We start from the raw sequence: 23693 nt of genomic DNA on the forward strand, positions 1-23693 counted from the left end.
AGGAGAGAGAGAGCGACAGGATTCTACTTTGCTTCAATGAATGGAAATCTTTCCATCTAAAAATGCCCAATGTGGCACTTTTTGTAAAAAAATATCAACTGATAACCTAAGCTGTAATTTCCATGAGATAAAGAACAGTTTAGGGAACCACAAAGTGTGATGGAAGTGAGAAATCTGTGGCAGGAGTGGCAAAAAAATTATGCTGGGCAAATATTTATATAAAAAATCCCATTTTAAAACATTTACACAGGAAATTCCATTCTAAATGTTGATAGTGGTTTTGAAGGTTATTACAATAAAGATTTTGGACAGGAAAAGCATGCCAATCAAAAGTCTTCAAAATAATACGTACTGGATAAAAGTGTGGTCTGACTGATACTACATCAACAAACCTCACCACTAGATCAATTACCATAGCAGCAATGGAAAATTAAGCATGAAAATTAAACTAGGCATGTTGTTTACAACTAAAGATTGCAACTAAAAAGAATTTTTCTACAATAACGGTCACAAGGAGCTTTTTTTCCCCTCTATTCAACGTTGGCATCCCAGAGAAAGGTCAAGAAAACCATAATCGCACAGTACTTCTGCATCAAAAAAGCCTCCTCAGTTTTTGAACCACCTTGCAACACTTGAGCTTAAAGTGCAGTGCTTATAACCTTGAGAGTTTGCTTTTATTTGTTAAGCCTGCATCAACTCCCATGTGACATTTTAGTGGTCACCAGCACAGACAGAGTTTCATGCAAGCTGGATGGAAAGCCAGAGTTTGATGAAAGGAAGCCATTGACAAACTTCTGCAAAATTACAATGGCTGTTATTTAAGTGAAAAGTCAGTCAGCCTTTGAGTTAGGTTTGTTTTGTCAATTTTGACAAGGAGCCAAAATCTGGCGTGGAGAGGTAATTAATTACAACTAAAGCAAAATTCTGCTGAAACTGGAAATCTCGTTATTAATCAGGTTTGGTCTTTAAAAAAACTAAAAATATTGACAAAGTAACAACTTAATTTTCCATGGATAGTGTTGAATAACAACACTTACATACGATTCTCAGTGTATCCATTTTTCAAGCAACTCAAAAACTTTTTCTTAAAAGAAATCTTGAGAAACCCATTGGTTATTGACATGGCTGAAGATTATTAAAGCATGTGACCAGTATTTTGGGCAATTTCCCCGCAGTAAATTAAAATGCTTGTGAAAAAAGCTAAGACAAAGTGTGTGTTCATGGATCAACCACAGTCCTCAAGTACAATGTTTCCCTTTGCCACCATTCTTAAAAGGAGATTAAAGATTCTAACAAAAACTATATACTGACTAGCTGCTTATTCAATGCCCACTACTCCCCCACTGCCTCACCCCACAACAATACTGTATAACCTCCTCTCAATTTTTCATTCAAAGGCATTTCACACCAACTGTGTTTCTGATTAGTCACCTATACATCACCGCCAACTTCCACCCACTTTTCCCATTGCTCCCTGTTGGATTCCCTTCAACTGATTTGAATCTCAAATGGCATCTATCCTGATCAAAGTCACCATATATGATCCTGTTTCCCTCTTGAATTTCTCCGGATTTCAACAGAGTTTACCGATCCATTTACCTTTTCCTGTGCTTCCCCCTGGTGATACACCTCCATGGCTCTGCCTCATGATGGTTCAATTTCAACATGTTACAGTGTAGGTAACAAATTCCCTGCTTTGGCTTCCTGGCCCACCCCAAGTTAAGTTTAAGCATGCCATGAGATTTCATACTTAGCCCCTTTACATTGTTTTCTAGACATGCTGCATCAGCAGTGGGATATCTTTTGTATGTTTGCTAGTATAACTCAGCTTTACCTCTGCCATGTGACTCCAGACCCACAGCAATGTAGTTGACTCTTAAATGTCCTTTGTAAATCGAGGTCAGTTAGGGATAGCTAATAAATGCTGGTCTAGCCAGCGACCTTCGCATCCTGTAAATGAATTTTTAAAAAATTACTCCAAATTCTGTGTGTTCTGCTGTGCTGTGCAGTCTGACTATCAATAAGCGATAAGCTGACTGATGCCGCAAAACCTCTTCCAGTTTGTTAGCAAGGCTAAATTTAATTTTGGGACAGAATCAGCTTGCTATCTTAAGTCATGCTATCATCCTTTCCCAGCTTGTCTGTGTCATGTTGAAGCCAAGGGTAACTGACTTTAGCTAGTGACCTCAAAGTTGAGCTTCAAATTATACACACACATTCTCAAGCTACAATTGTTATCTCTCAGTTTCATCCACCTCTTCCCTTAAGCTCATCAACACCTACACTAAAAAAAAAATTAATGACTTCAGGCAAGCTTCTCAAATGCTCTCTCTGATGGCCTCCCAAAATCAAAGATTCAAAATCTTCAACACTAGCATCACTTTGCTGAATCAAGTCGTTCCCATTTATCACATGATCTCACTGCTAACTATTCCTCAGCACACTCATTTTAAAATCCTCGCACTCATTTTGAAACCCTTCTACGGCATCTCCCCTCACAAACTCTGCAACCATTTCCTCCAACCTTGCAATCCAATTGGCATAATCCACTATTCTTGTTGTAGTCTTTGCCCCAATCTGTCATTATGGCAAAAGGGTGAACCATTGTGCCACAATGCTCAAAACTCCTTTCCCAAAACATTCTACCTCATTTCATCTCGTACCTTTTCACGTAGCTTGCTCCAAGTTTGACTCCTCAAACTTGAGCATTAATCATTTTCCTAAATACCTAACTGATGCCCAATTTCTCATTCTCAACAGGAAATTTCCCAACGACAAAGGAGGAGCATAATCAAAAAGTGTAACATTTATTGAAGAATTCAGTTGGGAGCACAAGAGCAGATTTGTTTTGTTCTCACCAGTAATCAGTCCACCAATTGGTTTGATACTAAGGAACTGCTGGTCATGCTTGGCTCTTTCTTCCACTGTAATGGCACAGATATCCAGGCCCCCTATTTCAAGAAAACAACCCATCAGTTCATCAATGGATAATTTTTCCCACTGGGTTCAATTATGAAAGTAGTAAAGCTCTTTAAATAGCTTGCCCACGGGAAAACAAATGGTCCTTTAAAACTGCACAAAAATGCAACCATACAATGGATGAGTTCCAGCATGACATTATTACAATGATCAGCATGCCTTAAAACTTATTGTTCCCTCATCTTTCCCCTTTGCTTTTCCAAGGTAAACTTTGTACCTGCCCTCATCCAAGGCCCCTGGTATAGCTGTACAATATGCATAAAACCAGCTATCCACAGAGAAACCCGTCACTTGTGGGAGTGAATGAAGATTTCACTCTATTGAAGTTGAATTTAAATATCATGGTTGTGAGCATTAAAGTTTTTTAAAATTTATGAATATTGTGACTTCAGGACTTCTTGTTCAAACAAGATTTCCAACTTTGAACTATGAGGGAAATAATTATTTCACATTTTACTACAATAAACTCAAAGGAGCACTTCTCTTCTGAGATTTGCATTCCCCTGTAGTTACATTAGTTTCTCACTATCCAAATTGGCTCCTGGCCATGACAAATCTTGATTTTAAAATTCTTCATCTTTGCTTTCAAGTTCCTTCTTGGCCTTGCCTTTTTCCATCTTTGCAATCACCTCCAGCCCCAGAACTTTGTGACTTACCTGCACTGCTCAAATTCTGGCCTCTTTGAATGTCCCAGATTTTACTTGCTCAGCCACAGATGGCTGTGCCTTCAATTGCCCAGGTCCCAATTCCTTCCCTATATCCCTCCATAGCCTTTTAAGGCAGTCCTAGAAACCAACCTCTTTGATCGAGCTTTGGGTCATTAAACCTAATATCTGTATGTGAATCAGTGTCATTCTTTATACAACGTTCCTGTGAACTGCCTTGAGAGGCTTTATTATGTTAAAAAGACACCATATAAATAAAATGCTGTTGTGATAAAATGTTGTTAGGACTTGGGTTAATTAGCTTCAACAAGACAAAGGCCCATAACTTCTTGTTCTCCTGTGATGCATTTAGGGGTACCCAAATGATGTGCTGGGGAGATCCCGCTAGGAAGTTCCCACACGAGGGTTTACCTGCAAGTGCCAACTTCCTCTGGACAATTGTACTGGGCTGGTAACCACCCAACAGAAGCAATTTAAATTGCTAGCTTCAGATAGTCCTGCCAGTTTTACTCTGATAGTTACTTTGAAACAGTTAGAAAGCAAAAATACTTCCAGAGTAGCTATTTAAATACCCAGACCAAGCCCTGCGCATACACAACTCCGACTCCTCGAAGAACCCCCTAACACCACTCCCAACCAAGCATACAAACTCCACCCAACCCAATGCCGAAACCCCCCCCCCCAACTCATGATTCTGCCCCCCTCTCGCTCCAGCTAGTGCCGTAAAAAGGGAGCATTCCTTTCTTCCCAGTGTTCCCGCTGCTTAACTGCTCCCATCTCACCCAATCTGAGATAGGAAGAACAACTTCTTCCTGAAGGAAGAAAAATCTGAATACACTGGCCACATGTATCTATTTTCAGAGTAAGATGAACAAGCCCTAAATGCAGGCCAGGCACTACCCTCCTTGACCGACAGCTGGTGCAATGAGAACCATCACATCAAATGTTCTTGAAAAGGAGAAATCAGGGATGGAAACATTGAAAGGCTCAAAGCAACAATCAAAGTAACATTTAATATTCTGCAAAGTACTTACCTCCAAAAGCAGTTGGAAACTGAGCCATGCTTCCTTTAGTTTTAACTAGTCAGCAGATGCCTGGAACAGATTAGTAATTATTAGCTGATTGAGCAGATACTGGAGCTTACTATATGTTATGCAACAGACATCATATAAACTGTAATTCCACTTCTGATAAACGTGGAATACAAAATTATACAATGAGTCACTATTTGCACATTAACTATGGCATTGCACTATAAATTCCAAGTGAAAATAAAGTACAGATTCAAAACTGAAAATGCTGGGAACATGGAGCAGGCAGGGCAGCATTCACGAAGAGGGAAGAGTTAATCTGTCAGATCAATAAATTATCAAAATTTCTGATCCAACATAAGAAAGCAATGGCGGCGGCGGCAGCGGGGGGCGGCGGGGGGGGGGGGGGAGGGGGGGGGGGTGGTGGTAGTAGTAGTAGTAGTAGTAGTAGAGAACCCTTCTAATCCTCTGACATTAAGGGGCAATTTAGCACGGTCAATCCATCTAACCTGCACATCTTTTGAGCGTGGGAGGAAACTGGAGCACCCGGAGGAAACCCACGCAGACACAGGGAGAACGCACAACCTCCACACAGTCACCTGAGGCCGGAATCAATCCCGGGTCCCTGGCATGGTGAGGCAGCAGTGCTAACCACTGTACCACCATGCTGTCCTGAGCCGCTGAAACAAACACTTCATTTCAGGTTCTGAGTATCTGCAGTATTTTGCTTTTGTATTAGTGAGGGGCAGGTCAGTGGGAGGGGCAGGTGCAATGGTTTAGGTCTTTACTCTCAGTGATAGAAAGATAAGGAAAGGGTAAAGATGGTTGAAAAACTGCTCTAGCAAGCAGAGAAAGAGAGATTAGGATTGCAGAGCGTTCTGTAAATACATAGAGGGTAAACAAAGTGTCCAGAAGTAGTTAATTTTTGCAAAGGTACATAGAGGGATATGCCATCAACTGACACACAGGTGGCACAGTTAGCACTGCTGCCTCTCAGAGCCATGGACCTGGGTTCAATTCCTGGCTTGGGTCACATGTCCGTGTGGGTTTCCTCTAGGTGCTCCAGTTTCCTCCCACAGTCCAAAAGGTGGGTTCAGTTGATCGGCCATGCTAAATTAACACTGATTTCCCGGGGGGGTGTTGGTGTTGTTGTCAGTGCATGCTTGATGGGCCTCCTTCTGCGCTATAGGCATTTTATGAACTCTCCACCACCTTCGAGGACATTTAAGGACGAACAATAAATGTGGCCATGCCAGCAATGACCGTATCACATGTAGGAATTGTGGAAAATGGCAGATAGCTGGAACATGCTCCTTGCATCAAAAGAATCGATGCTCGCTCAGAAATTAAAGTTGATTTTCCAGGAAGTAAGGGTACTTCATAACAATAGAAATGACTGATAAGGAAGTAATGGACAGATTGATAACACTGAAGGAGGATAAGGCTGTAAGACCGGATGATCTATACAAAAAAAAGTACCAAAGGAAATAGTGTAGGAATTAGTCAACCTGACAGAGACTTCTGATAAAATGTCAGAATTAGAAGTTATTCAAATAATTGGAAAAACAGAATATAACAAAAAGTATCATAAAAACCCAACGTGATCTGAAGTCACAAATGCAATTCTTCTCGATTTATGGAGATGTGGCATAAAGACAGGAGAGCTCACACTGAACAAACCTGTTATAATTCATTCACACAGCACTGAAGCTTATGGATAAAGTAATCTTAAACATCATTTACCTGGAAGACAGCACATTTTAGATACAACACTTCTATTGTTTGATTGGTCTTTAAAACACAGAAGTGCAAAGAATAGGTGGGCAGCACATGACTAGTGGATACGTCAGTGTGTGAACTTTAACTGTTCCCTTTGTCTATTAAATGGGCAAGAAGACAAAATTTGCTGGGAAGAGCTCACAAGACGCAAATAAACTGACAGGTTGGGTTTAGAAATAGCAAGTGCCATACCGAATGGGACATGAGGAGGCAAGAGATGAAGGACTGGAAATGCAAACCAAGTGATTAATTGTACAGGATACGACACAGGGAAAAAGCATTCATGGGAGTTTAACAGGTTACTGAAACCAGTTAGAGTTCTCAGGAGCAAGAGCAGCAAATAATGCAAAATAGAATCTTGGGGCGTAGGGCATAAATCACAGGGTGTGAACCAGGAGTTTAAGAAATATCATTACTTCATCGTTATTTGCCATGTTCTGTACAGCATGTTATAGGGTGAAAATCATATAATTAGGAAAGAAGCAAAGGATTACCAAACTGATAAATGGCAAACGGCAGCTTTTCTCATACCAATACTGAAGTCATACACATGGAAAGCATGGAAAAGTGAAGTGAGGTGTACGCTGGTTCCACACAACATTGACCATTCCCTCTGTGCAATTGCATGTAAATATTTCTTTTGATATTACCATTTGAAGTGCTATTAATTTATGATTAAATATTTTCTATAACTTATGAAATATTTGTTGTCCATCAAATGTATTCATTCTTAACTCAAGGGTTATAGTGAGTGAGTGAACATGTCCAATTTCAACGTTGCAGTCCATTGAGATGAAGAAAGTCCACTTAGGTGGCCCATTCTCTTGTCTAGATTGCCCATCTTTGATGTATATATTGGACCTTTATAGTACAGGTGTTAGGAAACCAAAATAGCTTTAAAAGAGTCATATTTGTATGGGTAAACATTAAAAATAAGGTATAGTTTCAGGTAGGTTTAATTTAATGTTTCTATGCCTGGAAAGACTGATGGTTATATTCTTGCTGGACAAAAGTTGCTTGTATGTGTGGGGGGGTTGGCTAAGTTCCAACTGTGATAGAGCATCAAGAATAAATGTAGTTGCTTAGCGACTAGACGCATGGTAAGAAAAAATAAGTTTTTTTTGTTCTTTAGTTTTAACTGAAAGCTGGAGCTTGACAGACAGCTGAAAAGGGAGTTTTCCTCTCAACTTTGGTATTGGGAAAGCCATACAATGGAGTAATGTTTAGAAAGCTGGTGGCAGAAATTTGGCTTAGTTAAGGAAGCAAGAAAAATGAAGAGGAGTGTTCAGAGATCTAAATTTAAAGGTACAAGAGGAACCAGGAGCAAGGAAGTAAGGGTATCGTAGTATGACCCATTTTTCCCCCCATGGTTTAATAAGAGTTTCTTTCTTGTTGTTAATTAACGATCCTGTGACTCTGTTCCTCCGTGTTTCATCACAAAAGAAGGTAAAAATGATAATCTTTGGGAGTTGGATCTTCCTGCCCAGTTACAAGACCAACTTGGATCACAACACTGGCTGGCTACTAATGCTGACTTTGCCAACGATACCCACATCCCAGGAAATAATAAAAAGAATCTTATATTACTGATATCTCAATTGTATAGTGCGAAATATTTTATACTTGATAATGCAACCTCCAAACTTACAGTCTTCCACTTTGCACATCACCAGGGGTTCTAAGTATAATGTCAATGTCTGTGAACACTTAACCAGAAATCCAACAAGTGGGTCTGTAAGATGCAAGTACATCAATATCACTTGAAATGTTTAGGGATGTAGTTTTAAATGCTGCAAATACAGAACATTTCCTATCCAGCTGTCTCTTGCTGACAAATGATTTGAAATAGAAAAGCCCAATGAAATTACCAGTGAGTTTATAAATTAAAAAAAACTGAAAAAAAATCAAGTCAAGCATTTGCATGAAATCGACAATCAGAGAAAAGCCACATTTTTTTGTGAGCATATCCACAAAAGTACGCATCTCTAGTTGTAGGATAGCTGAAAGGTGCTTGCTCAGTTTTCAATGCCTGTCCATCAATCAAAAATGGCAGGAGTCATCCAAGAAACACTGTCAAATGTGTTTCTGGATTCGAAGCCAAGTCTTGTTATCTGACTGAGTTGGAGATTTTTTAAAAAACTGTGTCCTGACAAACAATAAAAGAATTATATTTATACAGCACCTTTAACACAGAAATCGCTCAAACATACTTACCAGCATAAAAGGGGAAAAAAAGAGCCAACAGAAAGGTTAAAAAAAGGCACAGAAAATTCAAGCAGTCTGTTAAATTAGACCTCCAATGAGAATGTAATCAGCATCAATGCAATCACCAGTTACAGATTAGGAGACAGAGACAGATTAGGAGCAAACTATTCTGAAACTTTTATTTAGGCACAGTAAAATTGACTGCAAATGGACAACATCAAGAGCATGTTGACATTTAAGAATCCATTGTACAAGCACTGAAGGAAAGAGACATGGCAAATGCATAGAATTTCTGTTTCTACTCGTGTGAAATATAATTGTAACGTGGACAGGCTGGGCCTAAAAGCCTGCTTGTGTTATAATTTCTAAACAATTCCACAACATACATTACTGGCTGAAGAATATTCCCTTTTTCTCTGCCCCAATGATGCTGTCTCACGACATGAAATCCTTAACCCTCTCTCCCACCTGTTTAAAATGCAACAATGCTATTATTCATGAATAATATATTACTACAAGAGTGCTCTTGTTACCGTCATTTTAACCCATCGCTATACTATTCTCCCCATAAACGGCAAGACATGTCTTAACTATTTAAATAACATGCTATGCTACAGACAAAAAACATCCTCAGGATTCTCTAGTCACGTTCTGAGCTGTGCTGTTGGGGGAAGTAAACTTATTTCTCCACATCAAAGTTTGGAGGCAATAAAAGGAGAAAAAGAAACTACAAATGCCTCCGATTTGCGAGCTAAAAATCATCATCAGTAAAGTAACTAAATCAAATTAACCATCAAGATGTGCAATGCTTTGAGGGCGAGCAGTTGCTATTTATGTCACTTAAAAACAGCAACAAGCATGAAAAATGCAATTGAGTTCACAGTAAAAGTTCAAGTACTTTTACTAGATCTCAAAAGTTGAATATATCCACCATGTACATTTTTGCAAGGAAATCTATATTGAAATTAAGTGTGGAAGACATTTGAAAAACTCAGGTTTTAAGTCAATCACACAATTCAGAATGCATAAAATATTCAAGTGCACAACTCATCTGAATGGAGACCTTTTACTTCACACAGGATCGCGATTTCATTGCCATGCATTTTAGCAAGTCATCAATGGGTTAATTAAGTTTTAATACAAGGTACATGTGAACCCTTTTCATTTCCTCGCAGTCAATTAAACTCCTAAGATTTGGCGGTTTTTTAAAAAGAGGAATATCCAACTCCACAGGAAGAAAGCACTAAATCCCCTAGGCATCACACTCTGGTGCCTGTTCGGGTACACCAAAGGAAAATTTAGCATGGCCAACGCACCTAAACAGCATATCTTTCAGACTGTGGGAGGAAACTGGAGCACCTGGAGGAAATCCATGCAGATATGGGGAGAAGTTCCAGACTCTGTACAGACAGTGACTGAAGCAGGGAATCAAACCCAGGTCCCTGGCACTGAGACATTAGTACTAACCACCGTGCAGTCTACCACTGTCAGAGAGGACTGTCTGTGAAGGGACATACCAATGGTGGAGCAGACAAAGTCTGGGACAATTAAGCTCTGGCAGAAGTCAGTGAAACTTGTCTGAAGAAAGGCACAACGAGTGCACAAGGTGTCTCACAGGCTGAGAGTTATGAAATAATTCAAATTTGTGGGGCAGGGAGTCAGTACTGTCCTGAACAATAAATGGCAAGACCCTCTCGATTTGATCTTGTGGGGGAACAGCAAATTGTGCGGAGGGTGTGGAGAGTCTGCAGAAGGATCTAGATAGGCTGGGCGAATGGGCCAGGAAATGGCAAATGGAATTTAATGTTGGCAAGTGTGAGGTGGTCCACTTTGGTAGGAATAATGGTAGGAAGGACTATTACTTAGATGGCGAAAAACTGCAGCAGGCGACGGTGCAGAGGGACCTCGGGGTCCTTGTGCATGAGTCGCAAAAACCCAGCTTGCAGGTGCAGCAGGTGGTCAGGAAGGCGAATGGGATGCTGGCCTTCATAGCGAGGGGGATTGAATATAAAAGTAGGGAGGTCTTGCTGCAGCTGTATAGGGCATTGGTGAGGCCGCAGCTGGAGTACTGTGTGCAGTTTTGGGCGCCGCACCTGCGCAAGGATATTTTGGCCTTGGAGGGAGTGCAGAGGAGGTTTACTAGGCTGATACCGGAGTTGAGGGGGTTGAGCTATGAGGAGAGGCCGAATAAACTAGGCTTGTACTCGTTAGAGTTTAGAAGAATGAGGGGAGATCTCATTGAGACGTATAAGATGATGAATGGGATGGATAGGATAGAGGTGGAGAGACTCTTCCCGCTCAAAAAAGACAGTAGGACTAGGGGGCACAGCCTCAAGATAAAGGGGGGGCAGTTTAGAACGGAGTTGAGGAGGAACTTCTTCACTCAAAAGGGTGGTGAATCTCTGGAATTCTCTGCCCGTTGAAGTGGTGGAGGCTGCCTCGCTAAATATTTTTAAGACGCGGGTTGATGGGTTTTTGATAAGAGAGGGGATTAAGGGTTATGGGGAGAGGGCGGGAAAGTGGAACTGAGCCATGACAGATCAGCCATGATCTTATTGAATGGCGGGGCAGGCTCGAAGGGCTAGATGGCCTACTCCTGCTCCTATTTCTTACGTTCTTATGACAACTGGGGCCTTGATTGACGGATTAGAGCATTACGAGATTGTAATATAATCTATGGATGTATCTTATTTAGCTCAAATCTAGGGATATACTTTGAAATTGGTACCACTATTTGAACAAAAGTGTGGGCTGCTTAATGGAGACCAATTCTTCCTGCAAAGAACACAAAGCAAGTTAAAAAGAAAATATTTGAGTCATGCCTATGAGTCATTATGAACATGAGGGTGAACTGAGATTAAGCTCTAATAAAAGGGCATTACAATTCTAAGAAGGCTTAAAACAGGCAGCACCCCTAAATCTCAGGTTCACTTTATCTTGTGCCTGAAAGTATATTCAAAAATCTGGGCAGGCCCTTTACAATTTTTAGAAATACGTCATGATCTTATTGAATCCCTCTCAGAAGCAATTAATTGTTACAACCATGTGATAGAAGGCATAAGCAGGAAAAAAATAAGAGCCAAATGGCAAGGAACAACATGGAAGCATTGTTCTTTTAAAAAAAAGAGTCAGGGCAAATGAAAATAAATAATGGGGGAGGGTAAAGATTGAAGGTCTGAACAAAGAGTTAGAGCTGACAAGGAGACAGGAGATAGAAGCTAAGGAGTTGAGAGGCAAGACTAGTAGTAAGAAACCTGCAGCCCATGTGCAGTTTGTGCAGCCCACAAGTCATTTTGTTGACTTACTCACACACAGGGTTCCATATTCTACTGACTTCTGTCCACGTCGTTTTGTGACTGAAGTGAAAAGCAAGCGAGGTGTATGCAGACTGCACACAACACTGTCAGAGAGCTCTGCACTGCCCTGTAAAGATTTGTGTTGCTTTTATCCATTTCAAAGTTGACAGCTCTAATAATATATAAATGGTTAAACATTTTGTGACTGGTTATGAAATACTTGGCACAATATAAATTTGTTTATTATTAATGGGGTCATGGTTTCTCATTTCAATCTTGCAGCCCACCATGATGGAAAGGAACTACTCTTGCAGCTCGCTCACTAGTCAAGGTTGCCCACCACTGCTAGACAGCTGAAGGTGCCACACCGCATGGGGAGAAAGGATGAGGGAATGTGGAAGAGAGCAGAGTTGGTGGAACACAAAGCTCCTGTGGAGTTGCACAGTAAATTACAAATGGAACAAAGCTTTGGAGGTATTTCAATACAAGAACAGATAAAGCAGCGGTTAGTCAGGGGCAGAAGTGGAGATTGCTTCATCTTAGCATCACCAATCAGGATTTTAATGCACAAAGTACCGATTAGAGCCTCAATTTGGTTATTATAATCGATGGAAATTGCCATTGATATTTTTGTACGTACACCATAAAATTGGATTCTCATTTTAACATCCAGGAGACAGGCTTTGGAAAGCACTATGCAAAAGGGATTTTCTGACTTAAACACAGCTTAGTTAGCTTGGAACAAGTCAGCAATTATGTCATTGCAAAAGATGAGCAGGAAGTGTGCACACTGATAATTTTAGCTTGTTCTACCATCAGTTTCAATGCACAGCAAATAGAACACTTCTGCTATCGGATGTGCTGTGTCAGAAACATTTCCACCACTGAAGCAAAACTACTAAACAGGGCACATACTCAGAGGAAGTTATCCTCTAAAGGCAGACCAGTTTCGTTTATTATTCAAATGTATTATCTTAGTCTCTTTCCAGGAAAAGAGTATTCTTTAAAATCAGGCTAGGAATGCTGTGGCAATAACTCACCTCCTGACCCCTGATGTATTAATTTTGGTCTTAATCAACATTGCAGCCAAATTGCATTTATGCAGGCAACAAGTTTTGAAAAGCAAATTCCAAATTAGAAACTAGATATCTGAAGAATGATTATCACTTGTGTGGATTAGTTCTAGTTAGTACTGATGGATGGGTGGGAAGGGAAAGTAGGAGAAAGCACAGATACTCAGTGAAACTATTATTTATCTTTCAAAACATTTGGCAAAATCTTTTGAAGTGCTTAAAAATTTTAAAAAGATCTTGGGAGCAAAAAGTAGCTGAACATCTGATCATACATCAGATCCAGTAGGATAATTGAATGCTCACCAGACTTTTCTTTTATATCAGTAGTGATAATCCAGTAAATTACATTGTAAATTACACCATGTGCCACTTGAGGGGCAGAAATTATTAGCATCAATCTCCCAGAGATTATAAAAGGGACAATCAAAATGTTGACAAGTCTAAATAAATACAAATATCCAAACAACAAGAAAAATACAAAAGAGGGTACATTACCAGTAAAAGTTAAGTAAAGGAAAGGAAGTGTGTTACCCAGTTAAACCAAATGATATTGATTTTAAAATTCTTTCACGGGACATGGGTGTCACTGACAAGGCCAGCAATTTTATAGCCCATCCTGAATTGCCCTCAAGAAGGTCGTAATGAGCCGCTGCCTTGACCTGCTGCAGCCCATTTGGTGTAGGTACACCGCCAGTGCTGTTAGGGAGGGAGTTCCAGGATTTTGACCCAGGAACAGTGAGGGAATGACAACATATTTCCAGGTCAGGATGATGTGTGGATTGGAAGAACACTCTTGCAGGTGGTGATGTTTCCATGTACTTGTTGCCTCGTCCTTCTCAGTTGTAGAGGTTGTGGGTTCGGAAGGTACTCAAGATCCTGGTGAATTGCTGCAATGCACCTTGAAAGCTGGTACACGCTGCTGATCTGCGTATCAGTGGTGGATGGGGTACCAATCAAGTGGGCTGCTTTTCCTAGATGGTGTGGAGCTTCTTGAGTGTTGTTGGAGCTGCACTGATCCAGGCAAAGGGAGAGTATGCCATCCCACTCCTTCCAGTCTGCTGTGCTTTCATCATCATAGCTTATCAAATTCCATGTCCTGATCTCAACTTTCCTTCACCCCCTCCACTGCCTGCCGCCACCGCCGCCGCCCCCCCCGCCCCCCCATCCTGCATATTCCTTGATTACTTTAGCGCCTCGAGCTAGATCTAATTCCTTTTTGAGATCACACAACTACTTTGTGGTAGTGAATTCCACACATTCACCACCCTTCGAGTGAAGAAATTTCTCTTCACCTCAGTCGTAAAAGGTTTATCCCTCGTTCGCAAACTCTGATCCCTAGTACTGGACTCCCATATCATTGAGAATGTTCTTTCTGAATCTATCCTTCCTAACCCTGTTAGAATTTTCTAAGTTTCTATGAAATTCCCTTTCAATCTTCTAAACTCCAATGGATATAATCCTAAATGACTTTGTCTCTCCTCATATGACAGACCTGCCATCTCAGGAATCAGCCTGGTAAACTTTTGCTGCGCTTCCTCTATAGCAAGAGCATCCTTCCCCGGATAAGGACACCAAACTGCACAGAATACTTTGATTTGATTTATTATTTTCACATGTATCAGTGTACAGCATTGTTTGTGTGCTACACAGGCAAATATTGTGCAATCAGCTCATCAGCAAACATCCCCACTTCTGACCTCATGATGTTTCACTGATGAAGCAGCTGAACATGGTTGGGCTTAGGACACTACAAATAGACTACAGATAGCCAGTAGAGTATATTAAAAACCCAGGACCTTGGAGGATTTATCTCCACTTGTGCCTCACTACTTGCAAATGAATCTGCTTGCCTAAGTGTATGAATCATAGTTGTATTATTGCAGGAAGATTTCAATGGAAATGTCAAACATGTGTTGGCTGAGGCAATTCAAACAATGACAAATGCATTGCAGGAAATCCTCATGACTGCAAAAGATGAACAGATAACCACAACTGAAAATGAAAAATCTTCCTTCAAAGTTGGATACATTACACAAATGTTACTAAAATATTCCAAAGAGCTACTGTACATGGACACACTGGATATCAAAATTTTCATTTAGTGGAGGACAAGAACTGACCAAAGGTTTACACAATGGTACGTTATTGTTCATGGCCACTAGAGGGAGCTCAATTTATACCTTGTAGCTGAACAATATTGGTGCAAAAGCCACTGATGCAGCAGACTCCAATATTCCATTACTGCTAAATAATTGACTATGCTGTACCTAAACACTGGAGTGCACTAGTTCTGCCTGCAATGTTTCATTTCGTTATCAACTTTCATAGCTTAAATTTAACATTACCCACTCAGCACAATCCTGGTGCATTCCACTTTACGTGCAAGCACATTGGCCTCTGCTCAACGTATAACAATTTACGTCTTGTGTAGCATCTCAAACATAGTAAAGCATTCAAAGGCAATTCACTGTAATGACCGTCAAATAAAAATGTGATACAACCACATACTGCTGCCTCTCAGCACCAGGGACAAGGGTTTGATTCCTGGCTTGGGTCACTATCTGTATGGGGTTTGCACGTTCTCCCTGAGTCTGTATGGGTTTCCTCTGGGTGCTCTAGTTTCCTCCCAGGGTCTGAAAGTCATGCTGGTTAGGTGCATTGACCTGAACAGGCGTTGGACTGTGGCAACTAGGGGAATTTCACAGTAACTTCATTGCAGCACTAATGTAAGCCTTACTTGTGACTAATAAACAAGCTTTAAACATAGAAACATAGAACATTACAGCACAGTAGAGGCCCTTCGGCACTCAACGTTGTGCCGAGCTATGTCCAATCCCAAGATCAAGCCATCCCCTCCATATAATTCCACGTGCCTATTCAATAACCGCTTGAAAGTTCCTAAAGTGTCTGACTTGACTTTAACTTCTAACATTAAGGAGATACTAGGAGGTGAAGTAGTTCTGAGTATGTTAAAAGGAGAAGAAATTAAGAGTCAGAGTGGTTTTTTTCAAATAAGCATTTATGTAGTCCTTATAATGAAATATAAATTGCCAGGACATTTCACAGAATTAAGACAAAATTTAACATCAAGAAATATACGGCGATATTAGGAGACTAAAAGCTTCGTCAAAATAGTTGTTGTTATGAAGCATCTTCTTATAGAAGAGGAAAGCAAGGCACAGAGGATTAGGGAGGAAATCGTAGAGATTGAGGTCCAAGCAGCTCAAGATGCAGTTACCAATGGTGGTGCAAATAAGAATGAAAATGGTCATGAGGCGAGAATTAAAGGAATGCAGATATGGGAGCTTGGAGGAGGTTACAGTGGTAGGGAGGAACAAGGCCGTGGAGGGTTTTGAAAACAAGGATTAGATTATTAAAAATCACTAGGTTGCTTCACCAGACAGCACAGAGATTCTGGGTGAACAGGAGCTGAGACACCAGCAGCAGAATTTTGGATGGCTTCAGGTTGACTGAGGGTATATTGTGTGGGACTGGTTAGCCGTCGAGATAACAACAGATTAGCTGAGTGTTTCAGCAAATGAGTTAAGACCCAAGTAGAGTGGTGATGCTGGATGGGGAAATAGGCAATGAAGTGGGTATGTGGTTGGAAACTCATCTTGCGATTAACTATGACACCAAGGCCATACTTGACTATTCAAAGCAATCCTGGATGGTCTCCCATGTTCCACCTTAGATGAGATCATCTAAGACTTTGCTGCCCATGTCCTGACCAAGTCCCATCAGTCTCTGTTCATTGACCTATGTTGGCTCCAGGTCAAGCAACGTCTTAAATTTAAAATTTTCATCCTTATTTTGAAATTCCTCCAAGGCCTCACTTCTCATCTCCAATTTCTTTTGGACCCACGTGCTTTAGAGTTTCTGCATTCCGATTTTAGCCTCTTGAACATCTCCAATTTTAAATTACTGCATTACCGGTGGTCATGGCACGAGCTGCCCAAACTCTAACCTCTGAAATTCCATCCTTAAATTTTTCTGCCTCCTTTCAGGTAATTTCTTAAAAATTACCTCTTATACAAGCTTTTGATCAACTGCCCTACTATACCTCTCAACTAGCTTGTGTCAAATTTTGTTTGCAAACGTTGTGAAGTGCCTTGGGATGTCTTACTATGTTACAGACTCTACCTAATTACAACTTTAGCTTCAAAATTGAGTCTGCAGTTAACATGCCTCAGATGGGAGAGTGATGGGGAACTATAATGGGCCTCAATGTTCCAGAAAAGAGACAGGTAAGGAAGGAAACATGGTTTCCTGTTTACAATTGCCAGTGAGTTCCATTGGCAATGTGCACGTGTGGACAGTGAGATGCTCCTACGTTAGAAAAATACTTGTGGTGTACCCTTAGGGTGAGATAAAAATGAGCAAGAAACCCACAGCTTGAAAGCTGATATGCAGAAACAACTGGCGAGAGTTAGAAAAGTTGGCATTTGATTAACCAAAAAGGAAAATGCCACTAAATTTGCAAATAGTTTCTTCCCCTTCCCCCTCAATTACAATCAAGTTCGAGCTTAGCCTCTTGTTGGAAGGCAATACTTATGGGCAGAAAAACATGCTGATCTCTATCAAGGTGATGAGATCAGATCAGATGTTTCCTCAGGAGGCAAATACGAAACACACAACTATTCAATTGAGTTACTCAAAATTTAGCACTGCATTTCGCTATCAGAGATTGTTGATAATCTGAGAAATTGCTAAAGCGTAAACTGCACATTGGTAAAGCAGTTGAATTAAGATACATGCAAAAAATAAAACATAGCAGATGCTGGAAATGGTACTGTGCAAGTTTGACCATGATTAAATCTCAATGTATTCAGTTTATTGTGTCTGCACAGTGTCTGTCAGGTAAATTGACCTTCAGGTTTAACCATAGCTACAAACGGATCTCAATGACAGAGCTGAGCTCAAACAAACCACAATCATTTCATTCTTACCAGCATTTGGCAAAAATCATGCTCGGGGCTTTTACAATTGCCTCGACATTTTCAAGATCCCAAGCAAACAAAATAAAACTGTAAATTAATCTGATCAATGGAAACAGATGCTGGCCTGCAGGCCAATCCAAATGGTGAACACAAGCTGTTCTATCTTGGATTACTGAAAGTGATACGAATTTGCAATTTTACCACAGGATATTTGGTTTAATACCACAGAATGTTGAAATTTCAATATTCAATTTCATGGAATTTCAATCACATCATCAATATCTCAGACTCAACAGACTGGAGTCCAACGCATTTACAAACTGAGTAACAGTTAGAAACAAACACTAAAAAGGGGAAAGAAAAACGGAATTTAGATTTCACCAATGTTTGAATCCAAGTACCTGACCAACAACAAAGTCTGAATCGCAATCTCAGTTAGCTTTTATACAGCTGCCCATTAGCCTGTTGTAGACTGGTTCAATTTGGCTATCAGATCCTTTCTTGACAACTCAAGCACATTTCCTGCTGGGTTAGACAAAAAAGCAGGAAAGCAGACCTCTGTGGCGAAATCTACAGCTGAACAGTCTGCTTAAACAGCAGTACTTATTAATAGCAATGTGAGATAGAAAAGAAACTTCAAAAAGCGACGCTGTATGATTTTCCAAAACTAAGTAACAAGAATTTTGAGACAGTATTACAATCAGCTGTGAGCTCTGGCATTGGAATGTTGTTTTTGGATCTGCACAATCATCCCTTGGAGACTAGCATGAACTGGTTAAAGGATTCACAGACTTATTAGCTCCAGAGTGAATGTCCTTTTGAGACTGCAACCAGTCGCTCACTCAGTTAGTCCATCACGATCCCAGGTCTTAATAGTTCCCACAACCTATGCAATGGAGGGGGGTCCACCCACACCACGCAAGTATCCTGCAGGCTGCTAATATCAGAGCAGGAAGCACCCATCTCCACTTAGCATGACTAACAGCAGTAGGGTCAAAAGGCCTTCAACATCCTCTTGGCTGCAGGAACGCCCTCACTTTAAACCAAAGGCTTACTCCAAGACATAATAAAAAACAAATTAACTTTAGTGTAACCCAACAGAAACTACAGATCGACAATGTAATTATTGCTCAATATCATTTTATTGGTACCAAAATCAACAACATTCCATGTATCATCTCATGTTTTCAGCAAGTTTATCCAGTAAGATTTGAGGTTTAATCCTATGTCTGTGTAGGTTCATGCCTTTCTTCTCCTTTGTACATTTCACTCCATCTCCCAAATCTCACTTGTGCATTATGACTCTTCATCCACCTAACCCCCAGCCTCATGCCAACTCCTTACCAAGCAAATTTCCTTCATCCCTCCCTTAGCCTCATCCTTGGTGAGTTCACCTCCACCTCAATTCTCTGATTCCACTCCTCAGATTTAGCCTCTCTCCTGTTCATGCTGTATTTAACTGTTCCCCATTCATATCCTCAGCCACCCTGCTGATCTCGTCGTCTCCCGTGGCCTCGCTTCCTCATCACTGAAGTAAGCACTGCTTGATCTCCCTTACCATCTGCGTCCCTTCATTTTCTTTAAATCCAACTATCCTTGTCCTTGATTCATGAAAAAAAACCTTACCCCGCCCCCCCCAGCTCACTCATCAGTATTCCTTTGACTTTCAATCTATCCATCACAAAACTATAGCCACAAACCACCTACTGAACCAAAACTCTGCCTCTGTCTTGATCTCCCTTCTTCCCAGTGCGTCACTCAGCAATCCTACCCCTACTTATCCACATTAGATCCCTATTTGTGTTCCAAGTGCATTCATATTTCTTCCTGTTTCAGCATCCTTATTCATTCCCTCAAGTCAAAGGGTGCCAACCTCAAGGGTCCAATCAATCGGATGTGGTCTGACTATATGAAGCACCACTTGTGCTTCTTCATCTCAGCCAGAATTACAAGGATCATCTTTTAAGGCAAGGAAAAATTCCCCAAACTCCCTTCCCCTATCTCCTTGAACCCTTCTTCCCCCACTAACACTGCAACCAAAAGTCAACAGTTCCATGATTCCTCAGTGGCCAGAAATCGAGGCCACTTGGTCACCTGCCTCCATTATTTCCTCTTGCCCTAGTCTCCCAGTCAAGAAAGAAGCCCTTTTCATTCTTTTCATCTATTCCTGCCTTGTCTAAATTCTCCAAATTTCAATTGCAACAAAACAAAATAAAAATTCTTCCTCAACCGGAGTTTTTAGACAATATGTTCACAAATGGATAAACTCACTTATCAGCAAACATTACATCTCGGAACAACATCCAGGTTTCTCCATTCATACATCTTTTCAAATTTCATTGCCACTGGAGACAGTTAAAAAGTGAATCACTGAAGCCAGTAATTGGGTGCAGCAAACATATTTGTTCTCAACATGCTATGTCATGAATGCAAAAACACGTTCAGTCTCGATTGTCTCTGCAGCAAAATTGTGACCTCAGGAAGCCCCAATATGTTTATACTAAATACTGCAAAAAGAAAAATTTGCATTTACATAGCACTTCATGATTTCAAGGAATCACAAAGCACTTCACATCAATTTAATCGCAGTCACTTTAACATATGGAAATACTGCAGCTAATTCGCTTATGGCAATCTCTTATATACAGCAATGAACTCTACATGACCAGACAATCTTTAAGTGAATGCTGGCTCTGGGATAAATATTGGGCAGGCCACCAGAACAAAGAATTCATCTACTCTTTTTGGAGTAGAATTGGACTTCCCATGTCCAAAGGATTCTGTTTAATAATTCCTGTAAAGGGCTACACCTCTAAAAATGGACAACCGCCTCAGTAATAAACTGAAGTCAGAGCCTGGATTATGGGTTCAATTGTCTGAAGTGGGCTTGAGCCTATGATCTTCTGCCTTGACGGTGAGAGAGTATCAACTAACTTAAGGTTGACACGTCAGGAAATATTAACTACTGACAACTGCATGGATGGCTCAGTGGGCAAATGTACCATCCCCTGGGGACCTAAGCTATACCTACACGCCAAGAGCTCAGGCTTGGTGCTTAGTATATTCTAAGACAAATAGCTTCAGAGTACATGGGACAAAAATCCACTAAGGATAGCCTGCACATAAGCATCAATTCATTTATATCTTGTATCACCAAACCACTTGTGATGAAGAGCATGCTAGAATATGACCAGCAGTAAACTCAGTTATACACAATTTTTATAAACTCATTCACAGACTGTTGCTTGAAAGGAGCTGAGGATAACTCTGCAGCCTTGATTTGAAGGCTGGGCACATCAAATTCAAAAAGGCATACTGTATCTGGTCTGGGGTCAGATTTAGGCCTTGATTCCTAATTGGTGCATTGTCTAAATCTCTGTCTCCGTTGAGAAAGGCTGGAAATGGCCAGACGTGGTTGGACCTCCTGTTGCGGCCTAGGTCTCTCTCAACCAGAGCTTCTGGACAATGATACAAATGGAAATGCAGAGGCTTCAGTGAAGCTACAGATGTATTCTTGAAGTTGCTTGACAATTCTGCCAGGGCTTTGGGCTTTTCAAGGTGAATGGATAGTAATGTTATCCCACATTTATCATTAATCCTGCACTTTTGACTTACTCCCCTTTTGACTTTAATCCTGATTTTGTGATGTTGTCTTTTATCCTGATGCAGGTATATGATATGTGAGCACTGAGGCATCTGTCACTCTATTATCCAGTTTTTCTTTAAAAATCAGGGATATCTAGTTAATTACATTAGAATTCATCCACCAGTTTGCTCTGGCAGTGGAACAAGGGATATCTTAAGTTGAAGATGTGTTGCCATTTATGTTCAATCTTGATCTGTGTGTGACATCGGGGAGCTGGGTTGAGTTAAGAAGTTTAGGTTTTCCTGGATGGGGAAGGGAGGAGGCAAGGAGGAGATAGAGTATTCTGTTGTTTATGGGGCCTGTGTGAGAACTGAAATACTGGGGCTCTGCATTATCTGAGTTTCTCCTATGCAGTTATGTGGCTTTAAGAACATAAGAACATAAGAAATAGGAGCAGGAGTAGGCCATCTAGCCCTTCGAGCCTGCCCCGCCATTCAATAAGATCATGGCTGATCTGTCGTGGCTCAGTTCCACTTTCCCGCCCTCTCCCCATAACCCTTAATCCCCTCTCTTATCAAGAACCCATCAACCCGCTTCTTAAAAATATTTAGCGAGGCAGCCTCCACCACTTCAACGGGCAGAGAATTCCAGAGATTCACCACCCTTTGAGTGAAGAAGTTCCTCCTCAACTCCGTTCTAAACCGCCTCCCCCTTATCTTGAGGCTGTGCCCCCTAGTCCTACTGTCTTTTTTGAGCGGGAAGAGTCTCTCCACCTCTATCCTATCCATCCCATTCATCATCTTATACGTCTCAATGAGATCTCCCCTCATTCTTCTAAACTCTAACGAGTACAAGCCTAGTTTATTCAGCCTCTCCTCATAGCTCAATCCCCTCAACTCCGGTATCAGCCTAGTAAACCTCCTCTGCACTCCCTCCAGCGCCAAAATATCCTTGCGCAGGTGCGGCGCCCAAAACTGCACACAGTACTCCAGCTGCAAATCCATCATGTCTTATGTCTATGCTTTTATCCTGCTGTTCCTCTCATTCACTAAAGTTTGCTTTCATCATCTGGGTCAGTAGGGCTGAATATAGGCTGAAATTGGTTTTATTTAATCCCACTGGGTTTCCCTCATCTTGATGAGAACAGGGAGCTGTATCCTACTGTTCCCCTCTTTCTGCTGTTTCCTTTTTGGAGTGCTATTTTTGGCTCCAATTGGTTATGGACGCCATATGGGTACTCTTATGCTACGTAGTTTGATCCTTGTTATCATGTGGGTGAGGGTGTGAACAATATGCCCATGGCTTTATCCCATTACCCTGATATCCCCCACTCTATGTAATATCCTTTTATTATTCATACAAAGGGACACATCTATTACAACTGATATTCCAATCCAATTGTAATGATATTGGCCAGTCTGTGTATGTATGTGTGGAAAAGTGATTATGCTGTACTGTATCAATCCTTGAGGGTTTGTTGTGTCATTTGCAAAAATGGGGGGAAATTTTCAATAAGAACATTTTCAGAAAAGAACGATTTGACATGGCTAGACCAGTTCAATTTCTAGTCATTTGTGGGTAACCTCCACAATGTTGATAGTGGGAGATTTGATCATGTTAATGCTACTACATTTTAAACGGAGGTGGTTTATTTGTTGGAGATGGTCATTGCCTGGCATTTGTGCAGAATAAGTGTATGCACAACATCACTTAACAATTATCAATGTCACTTAAAAATTGACCTATGTATAATGTTAGGCTTTCACAGTAATAAAAAGCTGCATTAATGAATTTGTCATCTGAATGAAATCTTCCATGGAATTTACAACAAAGCACAACAAAGTATAGGTTGCTGTTGTGCTCCAAAAGTCTCCTACAATTCCATGTCCCTTTTAGCACATACTTCCATTCATGTCTCTCTCGTGTTTATCTAGTTTAAGGCATCCAAGCTAGTTACACTACTTCATCTATAACTGCAGTATTGCCTCCAGCAACAATACTATAACATTAATTAGCATATATAGCCCAAAGGGATATGTCACTAATTTCCCCATCATATTCAACAATTCACACATGGTTTGATACCCTAAGTGTCAAAATTACACAAGCAGATTCCCAGTGTGACTGCCTTGAGCATTA

General features: G+C 40.8%; 1 protein-coding gene across 4 annotated transcripts in view; it reads right to left on the reverse strand.

Moving 5' to 3' along the window:
- The window catches only part of itsn1 (intersectin 1 (SH3 domain protein)), a 198043-nt gene that overhangs the window by 145412 nt on the left and 28938 nt on the right, over nt 1–23693 (reverse strand). For all 4 annotated transcript variants that reach the window (XM_080203673.1, XM_080203672.1, XM_080203671.1 and 1 more), the window contains 2 exons: nt 4679–4738; nt 2859–2951 (listed from right to left, as the gene is read on the reverse strand). In XM_080203673.1, the coding sequence (XP_080059799.1) occupies nt 2859–2951; nt 4679–4706 (121 nt within the window). In that variant the 5' untranslated portion in view covers nt 4707–4738. The remainder of the gene's footprint in view (nt 1–2858; nt 2952–4678; nt 4739–23693) is intronic.

Source organism: Carcharhinus amblyrhynchos, chromosome 15, assembly GCF_965287045.1.
Source record: "Carcharhinus amblyrhynchos chromosome 15, sCarAmb.v2.hapA, whole genome shotgun sequence".
In the NCBI taxonomy this organism is placed as follows: Eukaryota; Metazoa; Chordata; class Chondrichthyes; order Carcharhiniformes; family Carcharhinidae; genus Carcharhinus; species Carcharhinus amblyrhynchos.